Source organism: Rana temporaria, chromosome 4 (genome assembly GCF_905171775.1).
Source record: "Rana temporaria chromosome 4, aRanTem1.1, whole genome shotgun sequence".
NCBI classification, from domain to species: Eukaryota; Metazoa; Chordata; class Amphibia; order Anura; family Ranidae; genus Rana; species Rana temporaria.
The window spans coordinates 389,207,443-389,231,925 of NC_053492.1; the positions used below are offsets into that span (position 1 = coordinate 389,207,443).

At 44.3% G+C, this 24,483-nt stretch overlaps 1 protein-coding gene across 1 annotated transcript in view; it reads left to right on the top strand.

Annotated features, from left to right (window-relative positions):
- The first annotated feature begins 2,280 nt into the window (after positions 1-2,280).
- Positions 2,281-24,483, top strand: part of MRPS5 (mitochondrial ribosomal protein S5) — a 164,865-nt gene continuing 142,662 nt past the window's right edge. The window contains exon 1 of the mRNA XM_040351106.1: positions 2,281-2,375. Coding sequence (XP_040207040.1) covers positions 2,327-2,375 — 49 coding nt within the window. The 5' untranslated portion in view covers positions 2,281-2,326. The remainder of the gene's footprint in view (positions 2,376-24,483) is intronic.

Sequence of the window (24,483 nt, forward strand, 5' to 3'; positions counted from 1 at the left end):
TTTTTTCAAAATTGTTGCTTTTTTTTGTTTATAGCGCAAAAAATAAAAACCGCAGAGGTGATCAAATACCACCAAAAGAAAGCTCTATTTGTGGGGAAAAAAGGACGTCAATTTTGTTTGGGAGCCACGTCGCACGACCGCGCAATTGTCAGTTAAAGCGACGCAGTGCCGGAAGCTGAAATTTCACCTGGGCAGGAGGGGGGGTATATGTGCCCGGTAAGCAAGTGGTTAAAGGAGAAATAACCAAGAAAAAAGGTTAATCAAATCCACATGAGCTTTTTTTTTTACCACTACTATTCCTTTATATTGGCTTTAAAAAATTACAAATGCAGCAATTTAGAATTTGGATGAAAGGTTTAGCACTGGGAAACACTTTTTGAAAGATAAAAAGTGCATTTTATATACAACTATGAGGATCGGACCAAATGAGGGACAAATGAGGAGAAAAGAGGGACAGAGGGACATTGCTCAAAATCAGGGACAGTTGGGAGCTATGCTCTCCCCCCCTAATTTTGGTCTGATCTATATAGTTGTATATAAAATGCACTTTTTATCTTTCAAAAAGTGATTCCCAGTGCTAAACCTTTCATCCAAATTTTAAATTGCTGCATTTGTAAACTTTAAAAGCCAATATAAAGGAATAGTAGTGTTAAAAAAAAAAAAAAACCCTTGTGGATTTAACCCCTTCCTTACCAGGCCATTGTAAAATTACACCGGTAGGAACCCTCCCTTGATCCGGGTGGACGTCATATGACGTCCTTTGTTCCCAGCGATCTATGGCAGCGCGCACGCCCGCGGTACCGCTCGTGACCCGGCGGCCGCGATTGCCGGTGATCACAGTACAGAGGTGAGGAGACCAATGCTGTCTTCCCAGTACAGAGGAACACACATCGGTCTCCTCCCCTTGTGAGTCCCCTCCCCCTACAGTTAGAACACACTTTAGGGAACATTTTAACCCCTTCAGCGCCCCCTAGCGTTAACCCCTTCCCTGCCAGTCACATTTACACAGTAATCAGTGCATATTTATAGCACTAATCGCTGTTTAAATGTGAATGGTCCCAAAAACGGGTCAAAAGTGTCCGATGTGTTTGCCGCAATGTCACGGTCACAATAAAAAAAATCGCAGATCGCCGCCATTACTAGAAAAAAAATTAATAAAATAAAAATGCCATAAATCTATCACCTATTTTGTAGACGCTATAACTTTTGCGCAAAACAATCAATATACGATCATTGCGATTTTTTTACCAAAAATATGTAAAAGAATACGTATCGACCTAAACTGAGGAAAAAAATTATTTTTTTTAAAAAAAAATTGTGATATTTATTAAATAAAAAATATTGTGATTTTTTTTAAAAAATTGTCGCTCTTCTTTTGTTTATAGCGCAAAAAATAAAAACCGCAGAGATGATCAAATACCACCAAACAAAAGCTCTATTTGTGGGGAGAAAAAAACATAAAAATTTAGTTTGGGTACAGTGTTGCATGACCACGCAATTGTCATTCAAAGTGCAACAGCGCTGAAAACTAAAAATTGGTCTGGGCAGGAAGGGGGTGAAAATGCTCTGTATGGAAGGGGTTAATTAAACTTTGCTTTTGTATAATTCTCCTTTAAGGGGGCGTGGTAAGGGGGTGTGTCCTAGTATACATACATGTTCCAGCAGGTGTCCCTCATTCCCATCTCAAAATTTTGGGAGGTTAAAAAAAAGATCATATGCAGATTACATAGCGTATTGAACTCTGGTTGGAAAACATGTTCAACGTGCTTGCATGTATTTTCAAAGAAGTTCTACAATCACAGCCTCCATGTTTCTCCAGATATAGGTACCTTCAAAAGCATTTTATTTGTCATTATCAACTGTGAAACCCTGTAATTACAAAAAGGAAAGTTCATAACTCCTGTAATTCTGTCACCAATTAGCAGCCCTCGTGAAACAAGCTGTTAGTTTTACACACTCCAAGAACGGAAACACAAAATGATGAGAAGGAAGGATGAACATGCCCTTTTCAAATATGGCCGCGATGGACGCGTACACGTCCTTCCTGATTATGTCACGTGCTTTCAAACACGCTAGTCCACGCTTGAATCTCGCTGTCAAGATCGATGGGTCCTGACATAATGAGGACCCCTGTTATAGCTGACTAACTATTGCCTTTATTAAAACAGATGCACCGCTACGTCAGTTTTACTTTTTTTGTACTTCTGTTTAAAAATATTTACAAATTGTATTTAAATATATATACTCTCGCGTTGGATAGCTGTTTTGAATCAGGGAAATTGTGAAGGCATAAGACAGGCGGAACGGACGACCTCCCTGTTCAGAGATGGCGGCTGTGAGGTGGTGTAGCGGTGTCCTCCGCTCTGCATATAGAGGTGAGAGGGGAATTCATTCACTGGGGAAGTGTGTGTAGTGAGAGCTGACTGACTGGTATCAGTATTTGCATTAGGATAGTGTGTAATATATTTAATATTCCAGGACTAAGCTGTGCAGTGAACATACAAGCACGTCTTTCTGTTGAATTGACTATTGCTTCCAAAAAGATCCAAAGAGCAGTCCCTGTAATAGAAGACTGAACTCTATGGTGGGTGAACTCGGCTGTATTCAAGGTGTCCCACCTGGGAGTGTTTGACATTGTGCACCCCCCACGCTCAGTGGTTCCTGTGCTGCCCCCAGTAACATAGGAGCCAGTGGGAGGAACCACAGTGGCTGGGGGGGGGGGGGGGGTGTTCTAACAAAATGATTCGGTAGCCGGTGTTGTGTCTGAACACCAAATCGGCAATTACTGATGGTTTAATAAAAGCAGAAGTGACCTGGTTCGATTTTTCTGCCGAGTTGCCTATTTTGTCAGGACACAGGCATCCGACACTCCTGGAACTGTCAGATGTAGTAACGATGTCAGTGGCTGTACCACTTGAATCAACGTTTGTACTCTTCACCCAGCGGACAGTCTTCTGTTTCAGGGACCAGCGTTTAGATCAGTGGTTCTCAACCTTTCTAGTGCCGTGACCCCTTCATAAAATTTCCCAAGTTGTGGGGACCCCTAACAGTAAAATTATTTTCGTAGTGTGGGTTGTCAGCACCCAAGTAATTTGCGCCCCCAACCCACGGACATTTAGCGCTCCCTGAGTCCCTTCCACTTGGACAGTATTAAAACCCCTTATGGTACATTTTAGGATGTACCACTCTTTCTCTTCTCCTTTCTTTCCCTTTTTATCTCTCTCTATCCTAATCCCCCCCCCCCACCCCTCTCTATAGCTGTCTTTTTTTTTTTTTTTTTCAACTATAATTTTTTTTTTATATCAATAAAATAGTACATACATACAGCAAAAGCATAAATGACAGAGTTGCAGTACAAACAAAACAGCAGCGATATAATCAGATCTGTAAAGGCCGTGCTTGTAAACATGGTACGGGCCTTGATGACCTAGACCAGTCTACCCCAACTGGGTTCTAACTGTAGGACTGGAAGGACATCACGATAAGTAATGGTACAGCCTGTACTATAGAAAGAGTAAAAATAAATAAATAAAGATAAAAATAAAAGTAAAATAAATACAAACAAAATATCCACTATAAACTAATAAAATATTCATTGCTCTACACCTGCATACTGCCTAATACTTAAGCATAAATGTTGTCAAATACTCAAGTAGAAATTAAATATTGCAATCTTTTAAATAGGCGGAGGCTCTATGATGTGTTAGCCATTTTTTCCCTATAGCTGTCTTTCTTGTTCTCTCTCTTATTCTTTCTCTCCCTTTTGCTTTGTTGCTCCCCCTCTTTTCCTCTCCCTTCCATGTATTCTCTATTTTTATTCCTTCTCTTACTCCTTGGGGTGGGTGGAATGGGATGAGTGGATTAGGTGCTTTTGATCCAGATCATCTGCTGATCTGAGAAGTGTAGTGGGGACTTTTAATGGCAACTATAATCACAGGTAGTGTTACTCACTGTGTCTCCAACTTTGTGGTGTATTGTAGCAGTGACACCTATGCCAAATTCAGGAGATAGGGTCTCCTCCAGCCCCTCCCACTTCATTCCTCACTAGTCAGCAAACCTCTAGTCTCTAACACCCAGCCATGCCATGAACTGAATGGGCAACTGCTAAGAGGATGAGTTGGTGGCCGCAGGCTCCAGGGAGAGCAGTGCGGGCTTCAAGAACAGCCCATGATTCGGTGACCCCTGGCAAATAATCATTCGACCCCCAGGTTGAGAACCACTGGTTTAGATCGTTTTGGGAAGCTAAAGAGGCACTTTAACAGAGAACTTCACCCTCCTAAAGAAATATACATCCCCTAACCTTGGGTGGTCTTCTTGTGCAGTAATATACTTCTAAGCCCAGTGCTGTCCTCATTTCTCACCCTGCTATATGTCTCATGCTTTGCTTCCATCTTCCTTGTTTACATTATATGGAGTTACCTGTTTCTTCCTTGTTCCTGTAGCCACACCCCCAGTGATGTCATGACCTTGCGCAGGAACAGATCTGGTGCTGTGTATTTGTTTACATATTGTTCTATGGATGGTTGATGCCTTCTGGCATGTTGACATTGCATATCCCAGGAGGCCCCTTTGAGACGGGGCGGACTCCGTCAAGTGGATCAGTCTGCTCAGCGGGAGATCTCTCCGCTGCGTCTATGTCCGCTGCTATGCAGAGCAGTAATGGACACAGCCCACTCTTCTCTATGGGGCGGTCGGATGGAAACGGACCACCTGTCCATTTCCAATTGACTATCATCCCATCCACCTTTTATGGATGGCGAATGTATCCACATCCGTCTGTATTTAGAGGACTGGATCTGATGCTGGCAGGTGTCCGCTGATATCTGCTGTTCCATAGGAACAATGAGTGGTCTAATCTGGAAAAACGGACAGGTGGACCCGATCAGTCTCCTGGTGTGAAATGGGACTGAAGCCTCGTACAAACGATCGGATTATCCGATGAGAATTGTGTGATGACAGGCTGTTGTCAGAAAATTTGACCGTTTGTATGCTCCATCAGACACTTGTCGGATTTTCCACGGACAAATGTGGGAGAGCATGCTTTAAAATTGTAGAACAAGGAGATTAGAGGTAGACCGATATGGGTTTTTCTCTGGCCGATACCGATGCCGATATTTAGAAATCACGGCGGCCGATAGCCGATTTATGATGCCGATTTTTTTGGGCCGATATGTTAAGCCGATTTTTCAGGCGCTTTTGGGCTAAACAGTAAAGTTAGCCCATATTTATTTTTTTTCAACCAAAAGTTTTCATTACCTGTTTTTGTGTAAGGCCCCTTTCACATTGGGACGTTTTTCATGCGGTACAGCGCTAAAAATAGCGCTGCTATACCGCATGAAAAATCATGCCCTGTACTCTGCAGGAACGCTCGAAAAGTCCTGCTAGCCGCTTCTTTACCGCGGTATAGGAGCGGTGTGTTCACCGCTCCTATACCGCGCCTTCCCATTGAAATCAATGGGAAAGCGCGGTAATACCGATGTAATACCGCCGCAACGCGGGCGGTATTAACCCTTTTTCGGCCGCTAGCGGGGGTTAAAACCTCACCGCTAGCGCCCGAATATCGCGGTAAAAACGATGGTATAGCCGCGCTACAAATAGCGCGGCTAGACCGTCACCGCGGCTGACGCTTCAGTGTGAAGCCAGCCATATATATATATATATATATATAAAAAATGTAATACACAAAAACAGGTAATGAAAACTTTTTGTCGAAAAATAAATAAATATGGGCTAACTTTACTGTTTATTTTTTTATTTTTTATTTGTTAAAGTATATTTTTTCCCCAAAAAATGTGTTTGAAAGAGCGCTGCGCAAATACCGTGTAACATTAAATATTGCAGCAATCGCTATTTTATTTCCTAGGGTCTCTGCTAAAAAAAAATATATAATGTTTGGGGGTTCCAAGTAATTTTCTAGCAGAAAATAGAGGATTTTTACTTGTAAGCAACAAATGTAAAAAAAGATTTAGCCTTTAAATGGTTAAACTGAGAATTCTCCTACACGGAGTTCAGTTAATTGATAAGTAGCAACATTGTATATCTTTTCTAAAAACTTGGCAGTCTGCCCAGGAGAGAGAGAGAAGGTCTTCTACGGGAAGCACTTGCATTGACTTGTATTGCAGATGCTTTTTGCAAGTCGCGGTGCTGAACTTATCAATCGGCTTTTTTAAAGCACAAATCGGCCGATGCCGATTAATTTAAAAACGCTAAATATCGGCCGATATATCGGCCAACCGATATATCGGTCGACCTCTAAAGGAGATTGGGACTTTAAAATTGTCTGCCAACAATTGTCGGCCAAAAATCCAAAGTACAAACACGCATCCTCCAGAAGCAATGCTTACCATAACACAACATTGGCAGAAGTTGCCCAAAGAGTGGCGCTAAAGAGTTGAAAAACCACGTAGTTTTGCGTTTGTTGCCCGACAATTTTTTTGCCGTTTGTATGAAAGACAAGTTCCCGGGCCAATGCTCTTCGGACAAAAGTCATACGCTTTGTCCACAGTCCGATTGCATTGCAAAATCCGATTGTGTGTATGAGGCTTTACTTTCCTTTATTCATAGGACACTATGTAAACAAACACAGCGCCAAATCTCTGCACATAAGATTTGCCATTTCCTAATAATTTTTGGATAGAGGAAGTAATGCCTTCTGGGATATGTGATGGTCGTATCCCAAGAGGCAACAGGAAGTGAAAAAAAAAAGGCGTGGTGGTGGTGGTGGGGGGGAGGCCAAAAAAATAAAATACTGGTACATAATTTTTTTTTCTTTTATATAAAATGACAAAAATGTGTGTTTTTTCTCGAGTCGTCTTCCAGGACGGCACCTTGGAGAGTAGACTGGCTTCACCTGACAGGAAACACAATCAAAAAGAGGTTTAAAAACCCCGCCCCTCCCCGTGCACCTCAGTTCATGATTGTGTTTCCCCCAGCGAAACGTTTTTTTGTTTTCTAAAAAGACCTAAGGCCTGGGGCTGGTGGTCCCCCTCTTGGAAGGTGAGCCATGGGTCCTGGGAGGCCTTGAGCTCAGTGAGGCTATTGCCTGTCCAGAGGGTCTCCCCGTATTGAGGGGGGGGGGGAGCTGAAGGAAAACTTTGTTTGGAAACCCCCCCCTGCTAGGTGTATCTGGGATAGTGGCTACCTCAGAACACCTAGGTGGCTGGAATCCCTCTCTCCCGAGCGTCCTCCTACCTGCTGGGCGGGTAAAGACGCATCTCCGCGCTGTGGACTCGGCTGCTGTTCTCCCAGGCTCGTTTCTCGGTGGAGCCAGCATTTCGACGCTGCATCGATGGCGGCGCATGGTGATGACGCACTTCCAGTTCCGGTCTTCACCAAAATGGCGGCCGCCATCGGCGTTGGCTCACACGCACGGAGCGCAGCAGGGGAGAGAGTGGCGCCCGATTCGACGGTGCCATGGAGCGCGAGGACCGCCCGGCACTAACCGCTGCTGCAGAGGAATCCACCAGGGGTGAGTCTACCTCCAGAAATTGCATTGGGGCACTTGGACTGGGTCCTTATTCCCCACACACCCCCCTTCCCTTCCCCTACTCCTTTTGTATTAAAGCCTCTGTCTTTTACTTTCAGGGGAAGAGGTTATTGCCCAGGGGGAGGCTTCTAGTGTTTCTGCTAAACATACATCTAAAGCTAAAAGATGTGGGAATTGTAGCATTAAGCTAGCCACAGACTATTCCAAGCTTTTGTGTGCTAAGTGCATTCAAAAGCTCACAGGGAAGGAAACTTCGCTGATAATGAAAGAATTCCTGACGGTTCAGTCAGAGATGCTTTCCACATTAAAAGAGTTTAAGGAAGTCTTAAAAACCAAAGAACCTGATCCCCTAGCAGCTGGACCCTCCTCACAGGAAAGCTTATCCACCTCGGCTCCAAAATTGTTGAGGGCTAGGGACGTTCTTCTGTCAGACTCTGAGGATTCAGAGGCTCAGGAAGAAGGTCTCATTGATAGCCAGACAGATGAGGAGGATGAAGATGCTAGATCAGGCAAATTCATTTTTTCAGCGGATGACATGGGTGGTTTACTGGCGGCTATCTATACCTCTGAGGGGATTCAGCAGCCGGCCGAACTAGTGTCAGCACAGGATAAGATGTACCAGGGTTTGGCTAAACCCCAGCCAAAGGTTATCCCAGTTCACCAATCTCTTCAAGACTTAGTTCTAAGAGAGTGGGCTGAACCTGAAAAGAAGTTACTAAGGTACAAAACCTGGAAAAGGCGCTGTCCCTTTAAGGAGGAACTAGAAAACAAATTTTTCAAAGTCCCTAAACTAGACGCTTCCCTAGCTCAACTGTCTAGACAGTCTGACCTTTCCTTTGAGGATGCTGGGAATTTAAAGGATTCACTAGACAGACGGGCAGAGACCTCCCTTCGCAGGGCCTGGGAGGCTAATGCGGCAGCCCTGGGGCCCGCCCTGGCCTCATCCTGCTTTGCCAGGAATACGGATACCTGGCTATCCAGGATGTTGGAACATATCCCGCAGACTTCAAAGTTTAAGGATATCCGAGATTCCCTTAGAGTCATAGGTAGCGCTGTCGCTTATCTAGCAGACGCATCAATTGAGTCCGCTCGAGCCTCTGCTAAAACGGGCGCTCTTATTAACGCCTCAAGAAGGGCACTATGGCTCAAAACATGGGAAGGAGATTTGGCCTCCAAATCCCGTCTCTGTGCCCTGCCCTTTGAGGGATCCCTCCTCTTTGGGACAGGTTTAGACCAGGCTCTAACTAGGGCCTCAGAAAAGGGTAAACGGTTCCCTCCCAAACCTAAACAAAATAGGAGGAGATTTTTTCGAGGCCCCCAGAATAAAAACCGACCTTCAGACCGAAGAGCGGCCTTTAATAGGAGGTGGATCACAGGGAAGGATAAACCAAAAGGGGGAATCCTTTTTCCTGATCCTAAACCCGCTGGGAAAGACTCCAAGTGACTCGAGAGTCGGGGGAAGGCTCTCCCGATTTCTTCCAGCTTGGGAAAGCATAACACGGAGTCCTCATATTTTGCAGATAGTGAAGGAAGGCTACAGATTGGAATTCCGCCATCTTCCCCCACCAATTTTCCTCCTCACTCATTTACCCCAAAATCCCCTCAAAGCGGCAAGCCTTCTAGGGAATGTGTCAGACCTAGCACAACAGGGGGTCATAGTCCCAGTTCCGGTAGACCAACAGGGTCAGGGGGTGTACTCTCACATCTTCGTAGTACCAAAACCCTCGGGAAAATTCCGTCTAATCATCAACTTAAAACCCCTGAATACTTATCTCCTCTACAAGAGGTTCCGCATGGAGAACATTTACAGTCTCAAAGGACTTCTTTTAGAAGGGGTATTTATGATAACCATAGACCTGAAGGACGCCTACCTCCATGTCCCCATTTACCAGGACCATCAAAGATTCCTGAGATTCGCCATTGTTTCCCCTCAGGGGATCCAACACTGGCAATTCACTGCTCTTCCCTTTGGGCTTGCCTCCAGCCCAAGAGTTTTCACGAAGGTGCTAGCAGAGGTGGTCGCCTTTCTACATCTGAAGGGCATCTCCCTTGTTCCCTACCTCGACGATCTGCTGCTGTTCAATCCCAGTCGAGCACTTCTTCTCACGGACCTGACCACCGTCCTGACTACACTGGAATCCTTAGGATGGATTATAAACAGAGAAAAATCTTCTCTCCTCCCAGAACAGAGAAAGATCTATCTGGGATTCTTAATAGATTCCTTAGAGAAAAAGCTTCTCCTACCAGTAGACAAGGTCCAGAGACTCATCTCAGTGGTCAGGTCTGTCAGGGGAACAGCAGATATTTCACTCAGGGAGATCATGAGATTGTTGGGACTTATGACCTCATGCATCCCAGCAGTTCCGTGGGCCCAGCTCCACTACAGGCCACTACAGGCCTTCCTCCTCTCCTCCTGGGACGGGAAGGAAACATCCCTAGACTCCAGGGTCTCCATTCCAGAGTCGGTAAAGAACACTCTAGAGTGGTGGCTCATTCTTTGGAACTTGGGAAGAGGCCTTCAGTGGAACCAGTCAAACCCCCTCAGGATAACCACGGATGCCAGCTCCTGGGGATGGGGAGCCCACATGGCGGGCCTACAGGCCCAGGGTTCCTGGGATCGACACCAAAGGGAGTCGTCTTCCAACTTCCGAGAATTATCAGCGGTCGGAAGAGCCTTGGAAGCGTTCGAGGAGAGAATCCTGAACCAGGAAATACAAATTCTCTCCGACAACGCGACCACGGTGGAGTTTCTGAACCATCAGGGAGGCACCAGGTCCCGTTCGCTCCTAAGGTTGTCCCTAGAAATTCTAGGCTGGGCAGAACAGAGGGTCCGCTCCCTGTCAGCAGTTCACATCAGGGGAGTCCTAAACCTAGAAGCGGACTTTCTAAGCCGCCAACCCATTCTCCAGGGAGAGTGGGAACTAAGTCAGGAGGTCTTCGATTGGGTATGTCATCATTTCGGCATCCCAGAAATAGACCTCTTTGCTCACAGGAGGAACAAGAAGATAGAAAGGTTCTTCTCCCTCTCCCGGGATCAGGGATCGGAGGGTGTGGACGCGTTGGCCCAGGCCTGGACATTTTACCTAGCCTATGCCTTCCCTCCCCTGAATCTGATCCCGAGGGTATTGCAAAAACTGAGTCGTTCACAAGGGAAGCTGATCCTGATCGCTCCCTGGTGGCCCAAAAGATCTTGGTTTCCAATATTAGAACAGTGGTCAGTACTTCCTCCCCTCCCTCTCCCGGTCCGGGTGGACCTTCTGCGGCAAGGGCCGATCTTTCATCCAGAGCCAGGCTTTTTCAGTCTGACGGCCTGGTACTTGAGAGGTGGAACCTGCAGCGGAAGGGTTGCTCAGAGAAGGTAATAGATACCCTCTTAGCGAGTCGTAAGGAAGTTACCAGGAAGATCTATGCCAAGACCTGGGGAGTGTTTTCACGCTGGTGCGCGGCAAGACAAGCTCCACTACCCGAAATATCAGTTATCTTGGAGTTCCTTCAGGAAGGGGTAGATCTAGGTCTAGCTACGAGAACCCTAAGAGTACAGGTTGCCGCCTTGTCCTACTTTTTAGACAAGAGGCTGGCTCTGGATCCTCTTATTAAGAGGTTCCTGACGGCCAGGGATAGGTTGTCTCCTATACAGATATCCAGAGTTCCCCCTTGGGACCTCTCCCTGGTGTTAGACCAGCTATCCAAACCTCCGTTTGAACCGATAGACAGCATTCCGGTTAGGCTGTTAGTATTTAAATTCTCATTTCTTTTGGCCATCACCACGGCTAAAAGAATAGGAGACATGCAAGCGCTCTCAATCAAAGAGCCTTATTTTCGTTTATTCGAGGACAGGGTAATCCTAAGTCAGGATCCCCTGTACCTACCTAAGGTGGCAACGAAGTTTCATAGGTCACAAGAAGTTATACTTCCTTCTTTTTGCGCAAACCCACAGAATGAAAGAGAACGAACCTTTCATTGTTTGGATGTAAGACGCTGTTTGTTAATTTATTTAGAAAGGGTGAGCGAGTTCAGACGCTCATCACACTTGCTAATCAACTTTTCAGGACAGAAAAAGGGTTGCCAAGCATCTAGAGCCTCCATATCTAGATGGATAAGACAGGCAATTTCAATAGCATACAGTAAGGCTGGCAAAACAGTACCTAAAGTGAAGGCACATTCCACGAGATCTATAGCAACCTCCTGGGCAGAGAGAGCAGGAGTTTCAGTGGAACAAATCTGTAGATCAGCAACGTGGTCAAGCCAGAACACCTTTCTAAAACACTACCGAGTGGAACTCCTGTCACCCCAAGACTTGACGTTTGGCAGAAGAGTCCTGCAGGCAGTGGTCCCGCCCTAAGGTAGGCCTGAGGGTTACTTGCTTATCTCTCAAGGTGCCGTCCTGGAAGACGACTCGAGAAAATACCAGTTACTCACCGGTAGCTGTTTTTCTATGAGTCTTACAGGACGGCAGGCCTATTTCCCACCCTGATGACTTTGTATGGTTTGTATTTTCATATACTGGTTCCCGTGCTCTTATGGTGGTTACTTTATCACGAACTGAGGTGCACGGGGAGGGGCGGGGTTTTTAAACCTCTTTTTGATTGTGTTTCCTGTCAGGTGAAGCCAGTCTACTCTCCAAGGTGCCGTCCTGTAAGACTCATAGAAAAACAGCTACCGGTGAGTAACTGGTATTTTTTTTTTTTTTTTTTAGCGGAGGAGCAGCATTAGATTGGTGAAAACATCCACTTTTGAGTGCCGATTCCGTTTAACCCCTTGACGACCACCTAACTGGGAAAATTTCATGATTTTACAGTAGAATACTGGGGTTATGGCTGCAGCTAGATGCCATAACCCCCATATTAAAATGTCAAGGCATGGCTATATTATACATAGTTACATTGATCCAGTTTGGACTATTGTAACTATGTATATACCATACCTGGCTGATGCCCCCAGAAGCTGGATATCACTAAAATAGATAAGACTACTCCAGTTATCTGCACTTGCTTTTGGGTCCTGTGCTGATTGACTACCCTGCTGCATTCTGAACTCAGGAGGTCAGCTGTTTAACACCAGTGTGATTTAGAGCAGTGGTCATCAACCCTGTCCTCAGGGCCCACTAACAGGCCAGGTTTGCAAGATAACTGAAATACATGACAGGTGATATCATTTGCTGCTCAGTGATTACAGTATAGTAGTCTGCATCTCCCCAAGGTAATACATAACACCTGGCCTGTTAGTGGGCCCTGAGGACAGGGTTGATGACCACTGATTTAGAGAATGCTTTGCATTTTCTGAATGAAAGCAAATCATTCTTTGATTGGATGAGGTGAAGAGGGGTGACCAGGGCTTGACAAATTTGTAAGGATGAGCTCAGGCGTGTTCGCAACTCCACGTGCCCACGCCTGCCAGGAAGCTGACACTCCACTGCGCTAATCACAGGTAGTGAGACTTTCCCCAATCCGGGCAGCCACAGATCGGAAAATGTCTCGCTGCCTGTGATTAGCGCTGCAGAGTGTCAGATTCCTGGCGGACACAGGCATGTGGCATTGCAAACAAGCCTAAGCTTATCCTTACAAATTTGCTTAGAATCTAGGAGCCAGTTTTTTTAAATCGGCAGGCAATAAGAATTGCTCACACCTGGTGCCAAGCGAGATTAAGATTTTGCAAGTAAGTAATTTTTCTCCTTCGCTGTTAGGATGCATTAAGGTGAAAAAAAACATGAAGCTTTACAACCCCTTTAACCACTTAAGGACCGGACCATAATGCTGCCTAAAGACCCAAGGTGTTTTTACAGTTCGGGACTGCGTCGCTTTAACAGACAATTGCGCGGTCGTGCGACGTGGCTCCCAAACAAAATTGGCGTCTTTTCTTCCCCACAAATAGAGCTTTCTTTTGGTGGTATTTGATCACCTCTGCGGTTTTTATTTTTTGTGCTATAAACAAAAATAGAGCGACAATTTTAAAAAAAAGGCAATATTTTTTACTTTTTGCTATAATAAATATCCCCCAAAAACATATATTAAAAAAATATTTTTCCTCAGTTTAGGCCGATACGTATTCTTCTACCTATTTTTGGTAAAAAAAATCGCAATAAGCGTGTATCGATTGGTTTGCGCAAAATTTATAGCGTTTACAAAATAGGGGATAGTTTTATTGCATTTTTATAAATTTTTTTTTTTTTACTACTAATGGCGGCGATCAGCGATTTTTTTTTTTCGTGACTGCGACATTATGGCGGACACTTCGGACAATTTTGACACATTTTTGGGACCATTGTCATTTTCGCAGCAAAAAATGCATTTAAATTGCATTGTTTACCGTGAAAATGACAGTTGCAGTTTGGGAGTTAACCACAGGGGGGCGCTGTAGGAGTTAGTGTTCCCTTAGTGTGTGTTTACAACTGTAGGGGGGTGTGGCTGTAGGAATGACGTCATCGATCGAGTCTCCCCTATAAAGGGGATCGATGCAGCGCCATAGTGAAGCACGGGGAAGCCGTGTTTACATACGGCTCTCCCCGTTCTTCAGCTCCGGGGAGCGATCGCGACGGAGCGGCTATAAACGATCGGACCCCCCACCCACGTCTAGGCAGGGACGTACAGGTACGCCAATGTGCCTGTACATGCCATTCTGCCGACGTATATGTACATGCAGCGGTCGGGAAGGGGTTAAGATGGCAATGCACATAAAGATTTCTCTTGTTCAGATCCATAGATTCCTTAAAGTGATTGTAAAGTCTTGTTTTTTTTTTAATGTATTTTATTTAAAATAACAAACATGTTATACTTGCCTGCTCTGTGCAGTGGATTTGCACAGGGAAGCCCCAAATCTCCTGTTCTTGGGTCCCATGTCAGCGCTCCTGGCCCCTCCCTCCTATCGAGTGCCCCCACTGCAAGCAGCTTGCTATGGGGCACCCGAGCTGAACTGCAGCTCCATGTGTCCATTCAGAAACAGAGCTGGCGTTTGGCCTCACCCCCTCTAATCCCTGATTGGGTAACGGACTTTGATTGACAGCAGCGGGAGCCAATGGCGCTGCTGCTGTGTCTCAGCCATTTGGAAGGGAGAGTCCCAGATGACCGAGGGACTTGTGGACATTGCTGGGCAGAGATGGGTCTGTTAGGGGTTCTCAAGTACCCTCAATCGGCCATGTTTTCAGGTTTTCCTTTACATTGCACAGCTGCTTTAAATCAATATCAATGTCATGGTATTGATAAAAGCTATTTTATCCATCCAGACACAGAGCTGTCATTCGGCCCCACACCCTCTCTCCCCTGATTGGCTAACTGACTTTGACAGCAGCGGGAGCCAGTGGCGCTGCTGATCTGTCTCAGCCAATCAGAAAGGATGGATGACCGAGGGACTCGTGGACAGAGATGGGGTTCAGGTAAGTATTAGGGGGGCTAAGGGAGGCTGCTACACACGGAATGTTTTTACCTTAATACATAGAATACCTTCTGCCTTTACAACTCTTTTAATCCATGGCAAACGGAGTGGGTAGTTGGATCTTGTGCTGTCAGCTATTGTAACCAGACAGCTGGCACCCGCAGAAGACCTGAACTGTCACTGAAGCGGTTTGCCTGCAGTCACTGTTTGGCTAACTTTTTTTTCCACCCTATTACTTCGATTTGACAATCAAGGTTTGTTGAGTCAAGTGGGATTGGCAGAGCTACCTATGGCTCAAATTCTGGCCAATTCACAGAAATCTGCTGACATTTAAACCATGTATGGCCTGCTTTACATTCATTGTGCTAGAAGGCCCCCTGCTCTGGTCCTTCTGTGACTTCCAGGTATTGCTTTTACATTCAGCTGCAAACAAGATTATTCTTCTGGATTATGTAAATCTTGGGTTGTACAGCATTCCACAATATGTTGGTGCTATGTAAATCAATAATAATGTTATGCTACCATGCATTGACAAATAGAGTCCTGCTGTGTTGCTAAATGAAGGGGTTCACTTTTTGAATAATAATTCAAATTAATTTAATTGGCTTTGCAGTGCCCAGCATGACATTGTAAATGAAACTCAGCACCTTATAATTACTGCACATTAAAAAAAATGTCATGCATATCTTTATGCTGGCATAAAATATTTGGTGACTTTTAGGCTGGGTTCATATTGTGACGTTTCAGTGTTGTGAACCCAGTGCCTTCCAACGCATGATAGTGCTGCACTGTTTGTTGTGGTTCACTGCAATACACATCTGCTGGTAGGGTCGGTCTGTTAGGGCAGTGGATCTCAACCTCAGTCCTCAAGTACCATCAATGGGCCATGTTTTCAGATTTTCCATTACTTTGCACAGCTGTTTTAAATCAATATCGATGACATGGTATTGATAAGAGCCATTTTATGTAAGGGAAGTTCCCAAAACATGGCCCGTGGGGGGGACTTGATGACTGAGGTTGACATCCACTGTGTTGGGGTACTTTTAAAGCGACGTTAAACCCAAAAGCAAATATTTATTATATTTTTGTAGCTAACCAATTCTAATGTGATGGCTGCATTTTTTATTTATTTTTGTTTTTAGGCTTTTTCCTTTATTTTCACCTGGTGATACTGCCAAATAAGTCTGTTTGTTTTTCAACAGAACAAGCTGTTGTGCAGCTGTAGGAGTTAGCTGGTTAGGATAAACCATTTGACACCGACAGGGAGGCTTATATGAACAGCTTTTATTTATTTATGTAAAACCTTTATCCCAAAATGAAAAAACTGGAGTTTGGCTTTAAATTGTATAAATATATATACATTTTTTTTACTAGTAATGGCGGTATTGTGGCAGACACATTGGACATTTTTGACAAATTTATGGGACCATTCACATTTATTCAGCGAACAGTGCTATGAATATGCACTGATTACTGTATAAATGTGACTGGCAGGGATGGGGTTAACACTAGGGTGGGGGGTTAAATGTGTTCCCCCTGGAGTAATTATTACTGGGAGAGGTAACGATCTGTGTCCCTATGTACAAGGGACACAGCATCGGTTTCCTCTTGCTGACAGGACGTGGATTTCTGTGTTTACACACAGAGATCCACATCCTTGGCTGTGTAATGGACGATCGCGGGTACCTGGCAGACATCGCGGCCACCAGGCATGCGCATCGGCATCTCAGTGACGCGCCGGGCGCACCCCCCAGTGGCCTAAGGAGCCGGGGGCCATAAAAAGACGACCCCACGGACCTGTAGATCCGTGGGGCCGTGGCCGTCATTTGACAATGGCCCGGGCTCCAAGAAGTTATATTTGCTATTGTTGTTATTATAAAAGATCTGTTTGTGTAAATTATTACAAGGAACGTAAAATTGACCTTCAACCTATTTTTTGCACTCTCATTTCCTTTCCCTTACTTAAACTGGAGCTCCACCCAAAAAGGGGAAGCTCCGATTATCTGCCTCCTCCCCCCTCCGCTGCCACATTTTGGCACCTTTTTTGGGGTGGGGGGCAATGGGTAACTGGTTTGGCCCCCTCCTCCTTCCCCCGCAGCCGGCTTATTTAGACAGTGCAGTGCGCTTCGCGCATTTGCTAAAGGGAACTGCCTCTGAAGCCGAACGGCTTCACTGTCGGTTTCCTTTCGCAGAGGGGGCAGCATCCTGTAGCCGATTGAAAAATCGGATCGGAAGAGGACACCGCTGGATTCCTGGACAGGTTAGTGCCATAATAATAAAAGTCAGCAGCTACAGTATTTGTAGCTACTGACTTTTATTTTTTTCGGGAGGAGCCTGGAGCTCCTATTTACGGTAATCACATATGTATTGCTTTTTTTGATCAAATAAATAGCTTATATTTGGTGGTGCAATTTCCTGTTCTTCGTCTAAGTGAATTTTATGTAGCCCTTGGCTGCTAAGGTTCACAGACTGACAACTGTGCAGTATGTTACCGTTGTACCTTCTTCTCCATGGCCTGCTTGCTTTTTGCCCCTCCCCTTTCTCTATCTTGCTTCTGTTACCATCTCTGTGGTTTGCTTATGGGGTGGGAGGAGAAGGGGAAGATTCATATTGTTAACATAAAACTTCACCATAACTAACCCAACAAATAAGAACATAAAAATGCCTAAAAGTCTCTGTCTCAAAAAAAACACGAAGGGCCCATTAGGGCTCCATGCACACTGGGCTTAAAAAAACTCCAGTTCCCTTGGCAGAAAAAATGCATATATAGAGCGTTTTTTGTACAGAGTTTAGGAGTGTTTTGTCTGGCAGAAAGTAACAGAAACCAGAAGGTTTTTTTTTTTTTTTTTTTCTTACCTCTAATACCCCTTTCACACTGGGGCCTCCTGTGCGTTAGTTGTGAAGTGCTTTACCGCTGTGTAAGCGGTGCTTTATGGCCGCTAGCGGGGAGCTTTTAATTGGGGAGCTTTTACTTTAATGAGCTTTTAATTACCTGGACAGGTAAGTGTCCAATTTTAAAAGCCAGCATACTAGCTCATTATGAATTACTTACCTGAGATCGAAGCCCCCAAAGCGACTCTGATTCCCCTCCGCCGCTGCTATGATACCCAAATGACTTCTGGGTATCGCGGCTCCGGCGCTGTGATTGGCCGGAGCTGCGATGATGTCACTCCCGCGCGCGGGAGCCGACAGTGACGGCCCGATCGCGTTTGTCTACGGTAGCTCGCATGCGCCATAGACATCGGTGCAGTCTTTTCTGAAAATATCTCCTAAACCGTGTAGGTTTAGGAGATATTTGTTGCACCTACAGGTAAGCCTTAATCTAGGTTGACCTGTAGGTTAAAGTGATCTGTAAGGGTTTACAACCACTTTAAGTCTTAAATATTTCTTAGAAAAACTCAAAATGCCACATTACGAAACTCACCATTTTAAATGCTCTAATATATTTGTGTTTAACGGAAACACACCTAACACATTATGAGATATGGTCTATGCAAACCGCAGGACAGAAGGGGGACATATCAACAATTTATTGGTTGTTGATTGACCCTCCTGTCTAAATACAATGTGGGAATCGGAGGCTAGAGTGTTCTATTCTATGGAAAAGTGGTTCTCTTGACGCTCCAAAGTCTACCGTGCATTCTAAGGGCCAGATCCACAGAGAGAGTACGCCTGCGTATCTACTGATACGCTGGCGTACTTTCAAATTTCCCGCGTCGTATCTTTAGTTTGAATCCTCAAACCAAGATACGACGGCATCTGGGTTCGATCCGACAGGCGTACGGCTTTGTACGCCTTTGGATCGTAGATGCAATACTTCGGCATCCGCTGGGTGGAGTTTGCTTTGTTTTCCGCGTCGGATATGCAAATTGGCTATTTCCGACGATCCACGAACGTACGCGCGGCCATCGCATTTTCTTACGTCGTCTCTAGTCGTCTTTTTCCGGCGTATAGTTAAAGCTGGTATTTTGCGGCGTATAGTTAGACTTGCCATGTTAAGTATGGCTGTCGTTCCCACGTCGAAATTTGAATTTTTTTTTTTTTTTTGCGTAAGTCGTCCGTGAATAGGGATGGACGTAATTCACGTCTAAGTTAAAAAAAATTACGTTGTTGCGGCGTCATTTTAGCACAATGCACGGCGGGAAATTTAGGGACGGCGCATGCGCAGTTCATTCGGCGCGGGGACTCGCCGATTTGAATTACGCGCCGAGAGAATTCTTTGTGGATTCAAAGAATTAAAAAGTAAGTTACAGCGGCATAGCGTATCTCACATACGCTGCGCCTATCTAATTGTATGTGGATCTGGTTCTAAAATGTCTTCCTTATTGTCAAAGTGATTGGTATTTATTTCTTGAGAGACTTCCTGAAATGTTCCCAGGAACATCTCCATTTGTGCCTTAGCAGTTAGTTGATCATCAAGGAACTATGCTTCACATATAATGTCCCAAAATCCTGGAATATTGGAATAGAATATTGAACTAATTAGGGAATACAAGTCTCTAAACACTCAATTCACACTTCTTGAAGGCCCAGTTCCAGACATCCCCAGACACTCTCTTTTAATCTTTAATTTTCAATGTAATTTTAGCAGTTTAGCTCACAAGAGCTTGGGAAAACCCCATCTCAATCTCTATCTTTAATGAAAACCACATTTTCCCGAATTTTGATGCATGAGATGCCAGCTCATTAAAGATAAACTACACCAATTTGAGAGCGTCTGGGATCCCTGATTAATTATGTTGACACTCATTAGCCTTCTTGATTAATCTTCACTCCAAATACTGTACAGCTTTTCAACCCCTTGAATCGGAAAAAATTATTTCCCTTTCTTTTTCTAATGCCGCATACACACAACCATTTTTAATGGTCTAGAAAAGACGACGTGTTTTTTCAACCCGATTCTTGTAAAGCCGGCCTTGCCTACACACGATCGTGAAAAAAAAATGCTTGAGCAAAGCGCGGTGACGTTACGACGGCACTATAAAGGGGAAGTACCATTCGGATGGCGCCACCCTTTGGGCTGCTTCTGCTGATTTTGTGTTAGTAAAAGTTTGGTGAGAGACGATTTGCGCTTTTCAGTCTGTTACAGCGTGATGAATGTGCTATCTCCATTACAAACGTTCGTTTGACCAGAACGAGCGCTCCTGTCTCAAAACTTGCTTCTGAGCATGCGCGTTTTTTTTTCACGTCGTTAAAGCCTACACACAACCATTTTTTACAACGTGAAAAACGACAATGTGAAAAACGACGCGAAAATTTAGAGCATGTTCTACATTTTTAATGCCCATTTTTAACGTCGCAAAAAATGCTCTGGAGCCTACACACGATCGTTTTTAATGACATATGTGACGGTATCGGTATGATATCCCCGTCAAGCATTCCCTCCTCTCCATACAAGAACATCACAGGATCCCCCACACATGAGTCAAGACTGGATGCTGGAACCAAGACACTTTATTGACACAAAAACTCAGCTTATATGTGGTTACAGCCTGTTAGGAACGCCCCCCTCACACAGTGGGGTTTCCCATACAGATTATAGGAGACAAGTCGGAGCCGACCATGCAGACACGTTTCTTTAGATAAAGACATCAGTGGAGTTAATTAATACACTGAAGCAATCAGAATAATTAACATACTACTTCTCTAATCATTTAGCCTGATGATACAATACTCATCTTTTAAGGGTAAACACAGATCTTCTTTACACAACACAATAGATCAATTAACGTTTAGAATAGTGAGGGGACATTAGCACGTCAATAACCTGTCAGAGGAATGAATCACACATGAAATTCCTTTCTACCTCTACAGACATGGCTAGCAGGGAGCAGTAAACTGAGACATATAGGCAAATGTATCACAACATACAAAAAATTTTTTTTTTTCACATGGTGAAAAACGGTCGTGTGTACGCGGCAACACTCTTTTTTTTTTTTTCTTTACTTTTTCTTTGTTTCCTGTCTGTGTTTTCTATTGGATCTTTTGTAATTGCTGTATGGTCATGATCTCGCAAAATAATTTGAGAAGTGTGGTTCCTCTCCCCACCCCCCTATTTCATTGGGGGGAGGGCAGCAAATACCTTTTTGTATCATAAGGTTAACTCTGTAAAAAAGTTAATATGTTTACACTGTCATGCACAAAGCCAAAGCTCTCCCTTTTTGCTACTCTTCTCCCACACTGTCATCTTTAGGCATCATGCACATTTACCGTGGCCACGCTGCGATTTTACCACGTTTGCATTTTCCCACAGCTGGTGGTCAAAACGTTCCTATCCTTCTGAACGCGTTTTCTTCTGCGTTCAGTTGAAGGAGGTTGAAGCTCGCCTAACTGCAGCATTGCCTAAGCTTTACTAAAAGCCTATGTGTACATTGGCACATAGGCTTTTATGGAGTTGAGTTTAGGAGCTTTGGCAAAAAAATGCCATAAGCTCCTAAACTCAAGTTTAAAGGCTGCTAGTATAAACGGAGCCTAAAGAGAGAAGTGTGGCCAAAGCTATTTTGGCCCTAATTCTCCTATGGATCACTGGTGTGCACTTTGTTATGCACTCCTGTGACCTGTTTTCAGCTGATAGCCAGCTAAAGCCTGTTGTCGGCTGAAGTCACTTAGTCGATCCAGGCTCTGGAAAGATCCCAACTTTAAAGTCGGGGTTCACCCAGATGCCTGGACAGGAAGCTGGCTTGGCCTCTCGGCGAGCCACTGACAACCTGAGCCAAACGCACCCACCCTCTCCACAGCCTGGTCTTCCAGTGAGCACTGGAGGGGCAGAGCAGAGAGCCGCTGAGTGATGGTCACCAGATCTATGCAGACTGAATACCAATCAACGTTTTTTCTTGTTGAAGAGCTGGCAGGGGACAGCTTTAGCTGGAACCAATGCTGCAGCCATCTAGATAAGTATGAATAAATATATATATATATATATATATATATATATATATATATATATATATATATATATATATATATATATATATATATATATATATATATTTTTATTCCTGAACTTTTTTTTTTTATGGAGTATTATCGTATGCGCAGACACACTATCACCATGTGGCATGTCAGCACATGTACCAGATCATGTGCACATGTGTGAAGTTTGCGAACTGCCTCTTGGGATGTCTATCTGGGACCTGGTACAGACCTAGTGCATTTCCATATGCCCAGGGGCCTGCAACGTCATCCTCTCCCAAGTGAGCATTTAGCAAGAAAAAAAATAAAAATGTATTTTAAGTTTTTACTTTTTACTATCTTATTTTTCTAACCTGGTTAGACAGTCTGGAATTAACCACTTTTTTGTGTTCTTTGTGCTTGAAGCTTCAATGTTCTGCTTGTAAAACTTCCATATGATGAGCTTCTCCCCTGATATAGTGTATGTCCAGTTTAATTAACGCTGGTACTACCTATACTATTCAGGGTTACTTACTAGACGGTAGGGGTGCAACGGATCAAAAAACTCATGGTTCGGTTCGTTCCTCGGATCAGAGTCATGGATAGGATAATTTTTTGGATCACCACCATATATAGTCCCCACTGTAATGTCCACGTCATCTCCCCCCTCACTGTAATATCCACATCTCCTCACTGTAATATCCACATCATCTCCCCCCCACTGTAATATCCACATCTCCCCGTCAGCGCGGCGCTCTGGGGAGCTCACCTCCGGAGCTAGGTCGAAGCCGCGGCCGCAATCCGTGGATCGCGTGGTGTGCCAATCCGAACGCAGCGACCTGTTCGGATCAATGATGATCCGTTGCACCCCTACTAAACGGCAACTATATACCGCTAAGCACACTGAGTCATACATGAAGGTTCCAGCTATATATTATAGTTAAAATATCTCTAGTCCCTAAATATTTAACACACCCAAAAAGAAAATACACAAGCTCCTGAAGAAGCGATCTTTGCGAAACATGTAGATCAGGGGTCTCAAACTCAAATTACCTGAGGGCCACAAGACAAGTTTTCATATGCCATGGGGGGCCGCATGCAAACTTTCAAACTTCAAAAACAACAGTACTGGTGTCAGCGAACACATTATTAACCACCAGCACTGGTGTCAGCGAGCGCATTATTACCACCAGCACTGGTGTCAGCGAGCGCATTATTACCACCAGCACTGGTGTAAGCCAGGGTTTGACAAATTTGCTTGGAATCTAGGAGCCAGCTAAAAAAGTTAGGAGCCAGAAAACGCACCCCGTCCCGACGAGCTTGCGCGCAGAAGCGAACACATACGTGAGCAGCGCCCGCATATGTAAACGGTGTTCAAACCACACATGTGAGGTATCGCCGCGATTGGTAGAGCGAGAGCAATAATTCTAGCTCCTCTGTAACTTAAAACATGCAACCTGTAGATTTTTTTAAACGTCGCCTATGAAGATTTTAAAGGGTAAAAAAGTTTGTCGGCATTCCACGAGCGGACGCAATTTTGAAGCGTGACATGTTGGGTATGAATTTACTTGGCGTAACATTATCTTTCATAATATTGAAAAAAATGGGGATAACTTTACTGTTGTCTTATTTTTTAATTAAAAAAAGTGTAATTTTTTCCCAAAAAAGTGTGCTTGTAAGACCTCTGTGCAAATACGGCGTAACAGAAAGTATTGCAATGATCGCTATTTTATTCTCTAGGGTGTTGGGATAAAAAATATATATAATGTTTGGGGTTCTAATTAGAGGGAAGAATATGGCAGTGAAAATAGTGTAAAATTACATTAGAATTGCTGTTTAACTTGTAATGCTTAACTTGTAATACCAACGGCTCACCACCAGTTGGCACCAGCTAAAAAAAAAAAAAATTTATGACCAATATTGGAGAGATTTAGTCGCCACTGTAGTAATACTGCAGTTTTCATGTTTTTCTTCTTCTTTTTTATGTATTAATTGTTAATACAAATTTATTGTTTATTTTCTTATAATTGGTGCATAGAAAGTAATTTTGTTTTACTTTTCAACATTTGACCTACTTTTTACATTTTGTTTTTTAGGTAGAAGGAGGCAGGATGGGGGAAGGTCCCATTTTCACTGGTGTGATTTGTCATGCGATTTGACATTTCCACATATACTGCCGCTTACCTATTACATGATCTGACACCTCTGGGGTGCATGTACGTGCCGCCGGCGACCTGCTTCCGCTGTGATTGCCACATTCTGTGTCCAATCAGCGGGTTCCGGCAGACACGATGTTCGCCAGGACCCGCCGATCGTTCGGGAGAAAGTCAGAATGTAAACAAGGCAGACTGCCGCTCTGTGAGAGGGAAATGTACTGATCCTGTGTTCTTGCTAAGTAGGAACTCAGATCTTTACATTTCCCCAGTCAAAGCACATCCCCCCCCACAGTTAGCACTGCAGGGGAGCATATTTAACCCTTTGATCGCCCCTGATGTTAACCCCTTCTTTTTTAGTGTCATTAGAGTGACCGTGCATATTTTTTAGCACTGGTGTCCAATTAATCCGCCGAAATATCAAAGTCCCGCTATAAGTCGCTGGTTGCCGCCATTACTAGTAAAAATAAAAATACTAGTAAGGTAAATAAAGTAAAAATAATTACTAGTAAAAATATCCCAAAGTTTGTAGATGCTATAACTTTTGCGCAAACCAATCAATATACACGTTTTTTTTTTTTTTTT